General features: G+C 36.2%; 1 protein-coding gene across 2 annotated transcripts; it reads left to right on the forward strand.

The window, feature by feature from the left end:
• The first annotated feature begins 1,360 nt into the window (after positions 1–1,360).
• Positions 1,361–12,778, forward strand: LOC136664202 (interferon-induced protein 44-like). Of its 2 annotated transcripts, XM_066641301.1 has the most exons (10): positions 1,361–1,399; positions 3,310–3,341; positions 5,073–5,090; positions 5,702–5,968; positions 7,295–7,325; positions 7,708–7,906; positions 9,772–9,915; positions 10,047–10,218; positions 11,445–11,545; positions 12,137–12,778. In XM_066641301.1, exons 2-10 carry the CDS (start codon positions 3,326–3,328, stop codon positions 12,320–12,322), a joined length of 1,134 nt encoding a protein of 377 aa, XP_066497398.1. In that variant the 5' UTR covers positions 1,361–1,399; positions 3,310–3,325; the 3' UTR covers positions 12,323–12,778. The 2 variants fall into 2 exon arrangements, with proteins under 2 accessions (XP_066497398.1, XP_066497399.1); XM_066641302.1 differs by lacking the exons at positions 1,361–1,399; positions 3,310–3,341 and adding an exon at positions 3,349–3,396.
• The last annotated feature ends 2,365 nt before the right edge of the window (positions 12,779–15,143 follow it).

A 15,143-nucleotide genomic window follows, 5' to 3' on the forward strand; every position in this document is an offset into this window, starting at 1 on the left:
CCATATGCTGGCGTTACTTTCACTTGTCCTTCTTATTCAACAGCATAAAAACACTGGGAATAATATAAATATTTAAACTAGAACAGGGCAGAATTTGGAGTCATTACTGAAAGTATGATTGAAGTTGAAGTTTGAACTTTGCATACAAATAGTGATCTTCTGACCAATAATTCCTTCAGCCTTGAAACTATATTTCTGAAACAGTTGCAATAAAGACACTTGTTGACGTCTCAGACCTCAGAAGACTTTTATATTTAGTGCTTAATTTTCCAAGCTGATTTTACACATAATTTACTCAATAATATTTTCCAGTATTCTTACAATATCATCTAATACACTGGCACTTGTAAAATGTGCACAGTATTCAATGTTGGATGTTTATGTGAATTTATGATTAACCAGCATAAAAAAATCAGTCTTAAAAATATATCCTAAACATAACACCAAATCTAAATGTAGCAATGGAGAAAAGTTAGAAATAGAACTAGCAATGTTTTCCCTAAAAGATAACAGCATTGCTTTTTTTCAGGTTCTTATAAGAGAGTTAAGAGTATTTGGCAAAAAGCGCCATTAGCGGGTGAGAGCACATTGAGTGGATGTACAATAGCTACAAAATATACCAAATCCTAAAATATATATAATTTAAAACCTTTCTAGAGTGGTCTTTTAGGAAATATATATATATATATATATATATTCACATTGAAGGGATTTTTTCATTGGGAGGAAATAATGTGTTGTTTACAGTCTTAGAGTTGCACTGATAAGAAATTTAACTGATGTGTAAAATTTGTCCAGGATGTCTACCAAAAATACAACCCCAAACTAGAAAGATTGCAACAGTATAGAGTATACAAAAAAGCAAACAAAATAAATACAATGTGATATGTAAAATGGGTGTAATATGTTCTCCAAAAAACATAAATTGGTAGGTGTATTGATTACTACAAGGTGTCAATAGGAATTAGTGTGTGAATGAATGTGTGAGTGTGTGTTGCCCTGAGATGGAGTGGTGCCTCCTCCAGGAAGTGTTTTCACCTTGCGCCCAATGATTCTGCGTAGGCTCCAAACCCAAATCGACCCTGAATTGGATAAGCACTTACAGACAATTAATAAATTAATTGTCTGTAAGTGCTTTGTATATTCATTAATTAATAAATATAAGGCTGTATATATTATGTAAAAAAAAATAATAAAATAAAATTAACACTAGAATAAAATGCACTTCAAATAAGTTACTTTACAGGAAGTTCACACCCCATTGTGCACACACCTCTTCCCACTATAGTCCTCCCAGAGCGTAAAGTGAAAGTGGAAATGCAATGTATATATAAAACCTCAAACAGTGCTGCACATTCAGAACTTCAGACAGACACGAACATAACTTGTTGACATACAGGTAAGTGCTGTACTAAAAGATTCTAAGATTAGCTATTTATGTTTTCATAAACTAAAGTAAATACAGCATTGAATGAATACTTGTAAAAATAAAAAAATATATATAGAATTTGAAAAATTTCCTGATAATACAAGTCAGAAAAAAATCCCTGAATAGTGTTAAATATTGTAATTGTTAAAGTCAAGAACCTATTTGTTCAACTTAAAGCAAGAAAAAAACCCTTCAAACAAATGATAAAACATATCCTTCACAAATCTGTTAAACACTCAAGCTCAGGGTCAGCTTGCCTCATAACCAGAGTGAAAACAATGATACTATCGATGTTGGACAACCGGTCTTTTGCTTGCAAGTTAAAACAACTGGAGAAGGTATCTGGATGATCATCTAGTGTCACTTTTAAACACTGTTGGGCAATGATTCAGAGTTTAAACTCTAGGAGTCGACTCAGTTTCAGTTTGCAGTACAACTTAAAATGTTAATGTTAAATAAATGTAAAATGTGTCTGAACAAAATGTGGCCATATACGTTCTATAATTTTGGAGGTTATCATGTTTTTAAATGTAACATAACTTTTGAGCTGCCCTGTGAAGGACTGGTGCCCCCTCCAGGGTGTGTTTCCACCTTGCGCCCAGTGATTCCGGGTAGGCTCCGGACCCAGCGAGACCCGGAACCTGACAAGTGGCTACAGACAACGAATGAATTAATAAATTAATGATACATTTTAAGCCATTGTTTTTTATTGTTTTGATCACGTTACCGCTGTAGCTTGATCGTGCTGCTTCTCCCTATTCAACATAAGGAAGATTAGGCCATACCTAACTCAACATGCAACACAGCTCCTTGTTCAGACGTTAGTAATCTCCCGTCTAGACTATTGCAACGCCCTCCTGACAGGTCTTCCGGCCTGTGCTGTGAGACCGCTACAGATGATCCAGAATGCGGCAGCACGCCTGGTCTTCAACCAGCCTAAAAGAGCACATGTCACGCCCCTATTAGTTGAGCTGCATTGGCTACCCTTAGCTGCTCGCATCAAATTTAAGTCACTAATGATGGCCTTCAGAGTATTCACTGGTTCTGCTCCCATCTACCTCAATAGACTCTTAAAACCATACGTTAGCGCCCGCCCTCTCCGTTCCTCAAAGGAGCGCCAACTAACACGGCCAACCCCCCGTACAGGTCAGTCGAGGCTATTCTCATCTCTGGTACCACGCTGGTGGAACGAGCTTCCAAGCACTATCAGAGCAACAGGAACCCTCTCCGCATTCAAGAAATCCTTAAAAACCCAGCTCTTCCGAGAGTATCTTTCGCACTGAAAGTCTTTCTTTAATGTAGTTATTACTTCCTGGCATATTGCACTTAATGTAAAGTATTTTGTATAAATTGTGCTGTAGTTTGAATGTTAGATCCTCTTTTGTAAGTTGCTTTGGATAAAAGCATCTGCCAAATGCATAAATGTAAATGTAAAGTTAGTAAATAATAGCTCTATTTTATTTTAATGTACTAAAACCACCAACTCCACAAAAAATATTTTAGTTCTCATCAACCAAAACTAAACTAAAATTAACAATAATTAAATGGCAAAATATGAGACCTAAACTAATGCACATTTTAGACTATAACAAACTATGTCAAAATCAAGTGCCAAAATGAATGCTCAGATTTTATTTTATGAGATCTCAGTCAGGTAATAAAAGTGTTGCAGTTTGATTTATGTCATAATTTTTATTGTATAGAATTATACATTTAGAGGTGGTTTCCTAAAATGGGATTAAGCCTAGTCTTAGACTGCACAGCATTTTGAATTGTGATTTTTCACTGAAAAGAGGATTTAGTCCAGGAAAAGGCTTAATCCCTGTCTGGGAAACCACCCCATTGTATATAAAGGAGAATAATATTCTTTTTCTCTTCAGTTCCACAGATTCAAACATGGCGTATAACAGAAGTGAGTGGAAATGATGAAATCTAAACACACATTGCCAGCACAAACGCACAGATGGGTAGAGTTTATAATATAACCCAACACCTACATGAACATTTTATGAGAATTAACTAAAATCTACGTACACATTTATAAAGGCTTATTTCAACTAACGAGATAAAATGACATGACATTTGACCAAAACCAAAACCTGTTAAGCAACACACATCTGTTAGTACAAGCCTTTATAAATCCTCATGTAGATTTCATAACCAATTAAATTAAGTCATGTAGTATTATTATGGATTATTACAACAAACATACATTTTCTTAACAGGTACTGAGTGAAATGGAAGACAAATAGTAGTAATCAGGCTTCAAACATTTGTTATTTTTGAGAGTGAACATATAAAAAATGTTGTATGGATTTATGTAACTGGTAATACACGTAGGTAGATAGAAAATATAGCAATAAAACAAATTGGTTATAATATTATAATTTACAATAAAGGATCATATACTTGCCCAAGATCTAGAAGATCTGTGGAGTTTGATTTGACTGTTTGATTACTACTGTTATCAACAGTTGCTACCGTTTGATTAGTACTGTTATTTGACCACTGTTAGTTCAAGAGTCACAAAATACAATGAAGTCAGGAATATTAAGGTTAGAGTCCAAGTCAGTTCTCAAGTCAATATAACATAGATAACAATTAGTGTAAACATAACTGCTTATATATTCAGATTAAAAGAAAAACACATGTGTAAACACCGGTGTTATAATGCCAATTGTTAAAAAAAAAAAAATATATATATATATATATATATATATATATATATATATATATAGAGAGAGAGAGAGAGAGAGAGCGAGAGAGAGAGAGAGAGGACTGGCGCCCCCTCCAGGGTGTATTCCTGCCTTGATTAGGCTTTGGACCAACCACGACCCTGATCTGGATAAGCGGTTAACAAGTGGCCCTAAAGTGCTGCCATTACTAAGTTTGTTTTGGGTTTGTGCAATATCAAGTGTCAAAGAATGATGCACCACCCAAAACATACCTGCTCTGTGTGGGTTCTGATAATTGAAGCACAGAGTGAAATAGAAATAATGTAGAGGTATGCAGGGCAACATATTGACTACAGTCTGTATTTGCAGAACTAACTGTACCGACAAAGAGACCTGTGTACACTTTCAGAAAAAAGGTACAGTTGATGTACAATACTGGTCACTAAATGTACAAACTGTGTAAATGTACCTTTAAATGTACAAAAGTGTTTAAAACTCCTTAAAGGAACATTACATTATCTTCTCTAGAATGAGAGATACATGTTTGTTATCTTTAATTATAGAACTTTGTCATATTAAAAAACATAAAAGTCCTGGAGATGAAATGGGGTGTATGAAATAAACACAAATTTAAAATTTATAATAAATTAAATTACAATTATGTTCCCTAAGGTACAAATATGTACCCTTCAGGGTACCACCACAGAGACAGCAAAAGGTACCACCACAGTGACAAAAGTTCTGACAGTGTATGTATGTTGTCATAAACTAATGCCTGCAACAGTAAAACACAGCTGAAGACATAACAACTAACAGAACTACTTTGAAATTAATGTTCTGAAATGAAATAACTAGAGTGGAATGAGGTCTCTTAGTGCATTTCTATCTCTGCCATCAGCTTTTGTTTACAGAGTAATATGACTTAATATGCAATACATAATAAAATATTTTTTTTTTCTGTTCCACAGATTCAAATTCAGAACCTGGTGAGTTTGTATTTAACAGTTTTTCATGGCTAATTTTTTTACCGATCAGGAATGTTCATATAATTCCACATCACTTTCATGAAAACAGATATAACCCTATGCACACATATATTAAGTTTTATTCTAGCATGTGAGTTTAACAAACAACAAAACTGACCAAAGCAGTCAGTAAACCATCCTCAACTGATGCCTTGTAGTAAAGTGCTACCCCTAGTGTTATCACGACAAAGTGTTTGTATAAGTTTCCATAAATGTTTACATAGGTTTTATGACAACAGATAGTATAGACACAAGTGTAGTAATGGACTACAGATGATCGGTGATGACGACAACCACTGATTACGCAACCACAGATCTCGTTGAATAGCTTTAGGATTAGATAGAGGAATTTTTAAACAATTTTGAATGCTTCTTTCACATGCTGAAAACAAGGATAGCATACGTTTTTAGAAAAATAAAAAATTATTTCACACTGCATATTTTTGCAGTTTTTCATATGCACTTTTCTTTTAAATAAACTTATAGATTAACTCAATATGGACTTATTTAGATAAACCTTTACAGTTGTATTAGAATATCTGTGTTTGAACATTTCCTTCTGTTTCCAATAGAATTTATCTATGTTCTTGGTAATAAAACAGTGAAAACTGGACAAACTGTTACCCTTAGCTGTGAGGCAAACACAAGTGAAGTAACTGCAAAGTGGGAGAAGGCTGGATACAGGCTGCAATGTGTTGAGGGCAAACACAGAGTTCACAAAAAGGGTACAAGGTTTTCCTTGGAAATCATGAATGCTAAACAAGAAGATGAAGCGAACTACACCATAACCTTGCAGAATCATTCAGGTTCAGTCTCTTGCTCTGCCATGGTCACTGTTGGTAAGTTTGAATGTAATAAAAGATTCAAATTCACTGAAAATACCGTTGCAAGCAAAATTATTGACCCCTAACTGCAAATTCACTTAATAAAAAGGTACAAATCTCAGCTGTCAGACAAGAGCAATTTGAATTTCTCAATACAAGTAATATAACAAGTGTGTTCTTCCAACTCAATACAAAATGACTCCTTTAATGACTTCTGCGGTCTCAACCCCTGGCTATTTCAACCCCTTCATGACAAGAGCCTTTAGAAATCAACAGAGCACCGTTTTGATGTTAGACCTTCTGCAAGTGGTCTTTTCTAATCACATTTGGCTACACAAATATGTAAGCACTTGAGGTTTAAATTACTAACTTATATACGAAATTCTCTTGAAAGTGACCAACATTTTACCAAATGTTTATTATTATTATTATTTATTTATTTATTTTAAGGTATGGCCTTCAAATACATATAATATTACTGTGATAAAATATATGAGTAGCATCAGACAGACTTATTTTTCATCAAATTCTCAGATTGGCATGTACAAGAAGCTTAGCCAGTGTTTTTTTCTGGTAAAACTTTATTAGAATATTGTCTGCATAGTACATTCATAACACATTCAGAGTATCTTACGTAAACACTTCATAACTTATTCATTAATGATTAAATTAACATTTATGAAGTATACATTCATTCATTATATCTGGAAACTACCTGGAATCACTTGGTGCAAGGCAGGAACACACTCTGGAGGGGGCACCTCCTTCAGAGGGCAACACACTCACACATTCACTCACAGATTCACAACTATGGGCACTTTTGAGTCGCTAATCCAACTACCAAGGTGTGTTTAAAGAACATGAAATTAGAAACAAGCTTAATTTATGAATGGCAGCTGTAACTTATGGAAAAGAGGACTTTTTCTTTGAAAACCTGTATCGCAATAAAGTGACATATTAGTCTATATTGTAAAACAGGTATAACTTATGAATTTTGATTTAAATATTCATGAACATGTTATGAAGTGTTTAAGTAGGATTTTATGTTTATGTACACAAACTTCATGTAAAATGTTAGTTTTTTTTTTTGAACTTGTGAAATATGCTTGCACTGTAGGAACACTCACCTTTGCTATGATTTGTACAAATTTCCTTGTTGTGGAAGGCTGTGATCTCCTGTCTTAATTTTTGGAAATCTCTCTTGAGTTCTTAAGTTCTCTTAAATAAAATTAACAATCATAGATTTCATATATATTCTAAATTTTTTTGTAAATGTTTTCATTGCCTACTAAAATATAATTTTGTAAATGTTATAAATAAATAATTATCAATTTCTTACAGAACTCACTGATTGGAGACCATTGGAAACGCAGTAAGTAGACTGTCATTCTTTAACCTAATGTCACATGATCAAAAACAAACAAGAGCAACAGTCCTTGCTAGCGCAGACTAATGTACTGTTATGAAAAAAGCTGCCTTCCTAATGGCACCTGTTAAAAATGATTATGTAAACTTTAGCTGAGGCTACAGGTACATTTTTGTTCACCACAAATGGATAGTATATGAGTAATTTAGCCTTATAATCTCTCACAATTTATTTAAAGAATATAGCATATTTCCTGGAATATAAAAGTAATTAATTGTTAATTTTTAGCATCTGACAGATTAAACATTTGAGCTGAGATTGTGCAATTAACTTTAAATCCTTATCATGAAACATGAACTGATTTTTCATTTGCTTTTTGCCCCCCAAGACAAGAGCCAATGATCATGGCTCTGAAGAACTTCAAAATTTGCAGTGGGGAAGTCAGAGAGCTCCGTTTTCTTCTGCATGGACCGATTGGAGCAGGAAAATCCAGCATCATAAATACCCTCAAAAGTATTTTTGAAGGACATCAGTTCATCAATTGCCTGACTGGTTCAGATTCTACTGGAACGAGTTTTACAACCAAGGTGAGTCCAGTCCAGAGAGAAGTTAATTTATTCACATATAAATTATATTAAGCAGTACAGTGGTGCAACATATAGCATCACTCTCACACAGCTACAAGGACCCGGGGTTGTGGGTTCAAGCCCCACTCCAGGTGACTGTCTGTGAGGAGTTTGGTGTGTTTGCCTGTGTCTGCATGGATTTCCTCCAGGTGCTTGTTTCCTCCCACGGTCCAAAAAGACACGTTGGTAGGTGGATTGGCGACTCAAACGTGCCCATAAGTGTGAATGTGTATATCTCTGCAAAGGAATGATGCCCCTTCCAGATGTGTTCCCACCTTGTTCTCTGTGACTCCGGGTAGGCTCTGGACCCACTGCGACTCTGAACTGGATAAGGGTTACAGACAATGAATGAATAAATAATGAATTGCCCAGAAAGTACAACCTCAAATACAAAAAGTTGGGAGAGTTTGGAAATGCAAATAATAACAATACTAGTAATAATAGTAAAAATTTAAAAAATGCAGTGTTTCTTACAAACTTTAATCACATGCAGATCGTTTGAACCCAATATTTTTCATACTGCATCTGGTCAACCTCATTTCATTTGGTAATATACATCCTTTACTGCATTTCTGACCTGCAACACATTCTAAAACAAAGTTGTGACAGAGACAATTTAGGATCAGAAATAAGGTTAAATTAAATTAAATAATGATGTGGTTTTAAACAGGTGTGTGCTTATAATCATAATTTGTTACGTAACATTGAGAAATGTACCGCAATAATAAAAAAAACAAGGGATATGAATATTTGTCCATCTACAGTTGATAGTATCATTAAACAGGATTTTCTGTGAATTTCAGTATATTAAGGGCAAGGGTACAAGCCTAATCTGAATGCCTGTTATCTCCAATTCCTCAGACAGCACTGCAGCAAGAGCTGTTGTTCATCAACAGCTGATATAACCTTAAAGGCTGGGCTATACTTGGTAAACAGTTGTCAACACTAAAACATGGCATTCACAGCTGTCACAATCTTAAAATGTTACTGTGAAAGAAAAACATAATGTCAACCATATCCAGAAGTGATGTGGGCTTCTTTGTGCTCAGAGGTGTCTGGTGTCTTCCATCACACAATGGAAATGTGTATTGTGGTGGGATAAATTGATATCCCTGATCTATTTTACAAGACATTGATACTGTTTGCTCCAGATTTTGTCAGCAAGTAGTCCAAAAGCCTGGGTCTCTCTCTACATTGGGTTGTGTCAGTAACCTTGGGACCATGCAAGACATTGAGAAATGACATGCTACACACATTATAAAGGCATGGCTGCAGAAGAACACGGTCCAGGTCTTTGACCTGTCCTCAAATGAGAATTTGTGGAGAGTTTTGAAATAAAAAATATAACAATCTCACAAACCAACACCTGAAACTTTCCTAATTTATTTAAAATGTGCTGCAGGCCTGAAATGCAGGAATGGATATATATGAATAAATTAAATTAAGTGGGCCAGGCACAGTATTATATATATATATCGGGTTCAAACTGGATAATAAAGTAAACAAAGGAAAAAAATGTGTTTATTATTTGCATTTTCCTCACTGTGGCAAAAACATCTGAAATTAGGTTGATTTAGCTGTGATATATGACATTCTGGCAGTGGATAATGTACTGCACAAGAATCTCTAACCAAAACAATGCTTCATATTCAGCTGTAATCCAGTCATCCTGTTCAAAACAGAAGTCTATTGGTGCACAACAACAAAAATCATGCCTGTACCTATTACTGCCAGTCACTAATGAAAACATGCTTAATAATTATTTAATAATAATTATTATTATTAGTATTTTTATTATTATTACTGATGTTGTTGTTTGTTTCCAGTATGAGAAGTTCACTATTGGAACTTTACCTTTTGCCTTCTATGATGTGATGGGTCTGGAAAGCAATGAAGGAAAGCAATCTCGTGGGGTGCGCATTGATGACATCATCAATGCATTTAAAGGCCACATACCAGATAACTATAAAGTGAGATCAACACACACACATACACACACACACACACACACACTCACAGAAATATGCAGAAAATAACCCAACTCTGTTGTATTATAAGTTTGATCTTATTTGGCTTTGTGTATATTTTTTCTCATGTTTAGTTTAGGGAGGATATGCCTATGATTGAAGAACACCGGGATTACATCACCAGCCCAACCATAAACAATAAAATCCACTGCCTGGTAAGCGTTATTCCTGCAGACAGACTCTCCATGATGAGTGAAGATGTCATCAATAAAATGAGAAACATCAGAGCAGAAGCCAGTAAATTAGGTAAGTTCCACTTTCTGCTGCAAATATTTGTTATTTTACACTGTTACATTACATGTTTATATAGTTTTCCCATATTTTCTGGGAACTGATATTGGTTCCTAACAGTTTAGTGATAAATTTACAGCAGGAGACTGTAAGAAATTCCCCACAACCCCTGTATATATATATATATATATATATATATATATATATATATATATATATATATATATATATATATATATATATATATATATATATATATACACATACATCAGTGACAACAAAACTAAGCCTTGTTTAAACTGATATGACTCTCAAAGAAGACAGCACCTGGAGTCAAGTGCAGAGAATGTTTTCTCAAAGACAACTCAAAGACAATAGCTGCAGAGTTTGTGCTGCACAGTTTGTGTTGGTCGTCCTCTACTCCTTCAGCTTTAAAAACTCCAACAGCACTGCTGTGTCTGACCCATTCAGACCAGCAACACACACTAACACCACCACCGTATCCCTTCAGAGATGAGAATGATTCCCCCATCCAACTCACACCTGAGTCCTGCGGGGATCATGACCATTGAAGAACAGGGTCAAATTGGGATAAGAAAGTATGCAGAGAAACAGATGGAATATTGTCTGTAATTGTAAAAATACAAAGTGCTCATTTATGGTCAATGGACAATGGGTATAGATACAAAGTATGTGTCCAGTGATAATTCAGTGTATTAGTGTTGTAGTACTTATCAAGTAACCGTTTCAGTGTCATCTCTTTATCAATATCATTTTGACAGAGACTCTGTCTTTTCTTGGTCTCTGTTTTTGGTTGTTGCTTTTTGGAGACCAACCATCAGCAGCACCTCCATCTGAAAGAACTTACTTTCACCTCTGAACTTCAACAGTATGTTAAGACCGAATAAAACTGCCCTTTATCTGCTCAGGTTGGCTAAGTAGGACAAACCTGTCAGGGCTCTTCTCCTTCAGTATCCACTCAATGAACATATTCTGGAATTAGACGCTTCAGTTATGTATTTATCCTTGTGAACTTCTCTGCTGAACTTATCTAAAGACAAACCAGTCCGCTAAAAAAAACCTAACTAATACAATAGGAACCAATGCTATTTTTTTCAGACATTTTTAACATAAATTTAAAAAAAAAGTCAATAAAGATATCAATCTAAATAATAACAGTAACCCATATAGGATAAGTTTTACTGAAGGTAGTTTGACTTGATCATGTGTCTCCACTGCAGGAATCCCTCAACTTGTTTTCATGACAAGAGTGGACAAGGTGTGTGAGTTGACAAGTGAAAACTTGGGGAAAATCTACCAAAGCAAGAAGATCAGGGAGAAAGTGTGTTTTCTTTCCTATGCTGTTCTTTTATATTCATTTCACATTCCTAGAAAAACACGGGTTCATATTCCTTTATGTTTAAATATTAAAGTTATATGTGTGGTGCTTTCTTGGATAGTATGATCTTAATTTCTGTGGTGTTATAAATAAATGAGACTGAATTGCCACAGAGATTCTTTAAGTATTAAGTTGGTAAATATATGGATTGAATATTGAATGCTGGAAGGGCTCCGAAAAGTGGTCAGTGTACTATAATGCAGTATATTTATAGTATAGAGAGTAGAGAAATTTTAGCAACATATTTGAGTCATGATTTAGTGTTCAGATTAAACTTTCAGATATTTTGCAAATTGTGTGAAAATACATTTCCAGGTTTAAGGTATTTAAATAAAGCAAACTTACCAAAACTAGTTCCTAGTGCTACCACAAGATGAGTAGTTTACATAACAGGATTTTCTCTCTTCCCTGACTCATTTTCTTCTTTGTTCTACAGTCAAACATCTAGCTGTGGTACTTGAAACTAATGTGCCTTTTAGAGCAAAACATGGAAGGCTTATACTGAAGAACTAATGAGACTGTGTGTGTTTGCAGATTACAATGTGCAGTAATAAACTGGGTGTCACTGAGAACTGCATCTTCCCAGTAAAGAACTACCACAATGAGATCAGGAGCAATGAGCAACTGAACTGTCTGGCTCTGCAGGCCTTAACACAGATCGTCTACTCAGCTAACGACTACATAAAGAGATGGTCCAGCAGACAGAAACAGTTTGAATGATTCTGTTTCATATGGAGGAGTCACCAACAATATACCAATGCTATATATAAGATGCTAAGTGACAGATCAGTTAATGTTTGTTGTACACTATGATATATATTGTAAATACAGATGACCTGTTGCTGTATACATCATGGCACTGTCCAAAGAGAAAACAAGTTTCTTTTATCTTGATTCATAGTTTACTGGGAGCTGTCCTTCACACTGTGAAAATTTCATGATGAATGGGCCAGTAGAAATTCTCCAAAATTACTTGGAAAAAAATATTTTTACATCGACTTCCACTGAAAATATATTATTATGGAGATACATTTTTTAATTGACAGCAAAAACCACACCCACCCACACACTCTCACATACATATAAACACACACTGCAGGGATGAGAAAAAAAGCTGTTTCTTCATGAAAATGTCTTTTAAAGAGTTGATTTATCAAGATTTATATTTATTACATGAATTAGAAATGAATTTTTCGTTGTGAGTTTGATTCAAACAGCATCAACAATAAAAGAAACAAGACTTGAAATAAATCCACATTTCCAAAAAAGTTGGGACATGCCAGAAACACATCAGATTAATCATGATGTTTAACTTGTGTTTGTGGATGCAGATGTGAACTGTTTTCACAGACAGTGGTTTTGGGAAGTGCTTCTGAGCCCATTTAGTGAGGGCCTGAAGACCACAAATACCTGATGAAATCCCCAAGTTATTTTCTATTTTAAACTGAGAAACATCATTCTTGGATTATTTCATTGCTTGTCTACACAAACTCCCCATTTTTATATATGTATTTATTCTTTGTGTCAGGCTAAGTAAACAACAGAGACGCTTAACAAAAAGAGATTTACTTTAAAGATGTGCGAAGCACACCGTAAAGAGAAAACAATTACAACAATAGGGGCAATCCAAAGAATAGTGAGGGACAGGCTAGGGTCAGAAACACGACGTAGTAAATAGTAGCAGTCCGTAATCAAACACACAGAGTCCAGAGAAACGTAAGCAAGGGTCATACACGGGTAGGCTTTCAGAGATAAGGTTCGCTCGGTACGTAACATGGGTTAGCAATACTTCGCAAAGAGTGAAGGTAAGAGTCCGGGTTTATATGGTGAGTGAGTGATTAAGGTAAAACCGAAACAGCTGTGAATCAGAACTCAGGTAACTTGGATCGTGTGAGAGGAGTTCTATTGGCTGTTGATGTCAGGTGACCATCAGCTGAATCCTGGGAGTTGAAGTTCTCTGAGTCTTTCGCAGACTCAAGTATTGAAGTGTCCTGATCAGAGGGAGGAAGCGAGACATCCGCCGCTACAGGCGTGACAGTACCCCCCCCCAAGGAGTCCGGCGCAGTTGAAGGACGAGGTCGAACAGGACGACTCGCTCCGGAACGAAGAGGTAAGCCTCCTGAACTACCTAAGTCAAGAGATTGTTGACCTGAAGAAGTCCTCCCATGATGATTCCCAGAACGTCGAGCAGTAGGCACCCTGCCCGAGCCAAGTGGTTGAGACCTGGGGCGTCCTCTAAGACGAGGGGCTGGTCTGTCCGGGTGGAGATGGTGAAATTCTAAAACTAAAGCAGGATCCAGAACATCCTTGGCAGGAACCCAACTCCTCTCCTCCGGACCATAACCCTCCCAGTCTACCAGGTATTCCAGTTGACCACTCCTCCTCCTGGAATCCAGCAAACCACGAACCTGGTACACCGGATCTCCATCCATGAACACCGGAGGCGGAGGTGTCTCACCTGGTATCTCTTCGTCCAACGGACCTGGAACCACAGGCTTTAAAAGGGACACATGAAAACATCTAGAAACCTTATATTGTTTAGGTAAGTCCAACTTATATGTAACATCATTGATTCTTCATTGATTCAAAGTCTTTATACCTTCCTATAACTCTTTCAATATGCTGACGAGTAAGTTCCCATACCTGTTCACTTCTTTTCATCCAGCTGTCCACAGCTGGAACTTCAGTAGTCACCGCTGTCCAAGGCATGATCGGAGGTTGATAACCCAACACACATTCAAATGGTGTAATACCTGTTGTGGAGTTTACAAGGGAATTTTGTGCCATTTCGGCCCAAGGGAGGAAACGAACCCATTCTGTTTGGTTCTTGTGACAATATATCCTAAGAAATTTACCCAATTCCTGGTTAACTCTTTCACATTGTCCATTAGACTGAGGGTGATAACCAGAAGTCAAGCTTACATTTACTCCCAAATGTTCAAAAAATGCGGACCAAACCTGGGAAGTAAACTGTGGACCACGGTCTGACACAATGTCTTCCGGAATTCCAAACATTCTGAACACATAATTGAACAAAACTTCTGCAGTTTCGAAGGCTGTAGGAATTTGAGAAAATGGAATGAACCTCACCGCTCTAGAGAATCTATCTACCACTGTTAATATAGTGGTGAAATGTTGTGAAAGGGGTAAGTCAGTGATAAAGTCAATTGCAATATGAGACCATGGACGGTTAGGAACAGGTAATGGATGCAACTTCCCGGCAGGTAAAGTCTTTGGTGTCTTGCATTGTGCGCAAACTGAACAGGAGGCAACAACACGGTGAATATCAACTGACATGTTCTCCCACCAATACCTAGCCTTTACGAGTTCCTGAGTACGTTTCTCTCCTGGATGACCAGAGGAAATTGAAGAATGAGCCCACGTGATTAAATAATCTCGGAATTCCATAGGGACATATTTCTTGTCGACAGGGCACTGAGAAGGAATATTCGTGGTTTCTAATGCCTTATCAATTCTCTCATCAATCTCCCATCTAACTGCCGCTACTACCACCCCGGGTGACAGTATTTCTTCCGTCTGT

Source organism: Hoplias malabaricus, chromosome 12 (genome assembly GCF_029633855.1).
Source record: "Hoplias malabaricus isolate fHopMal1 chromosome 12, fHopMal1.hap1, whole genome shotgun sequence".
Classification (NCBI taxonomy): Eukaryota; Metazoa; Chordata; class Actinopteri; order Characiformes; family Erythrinidae; genus Hoplias; species Hoplias malabaricus.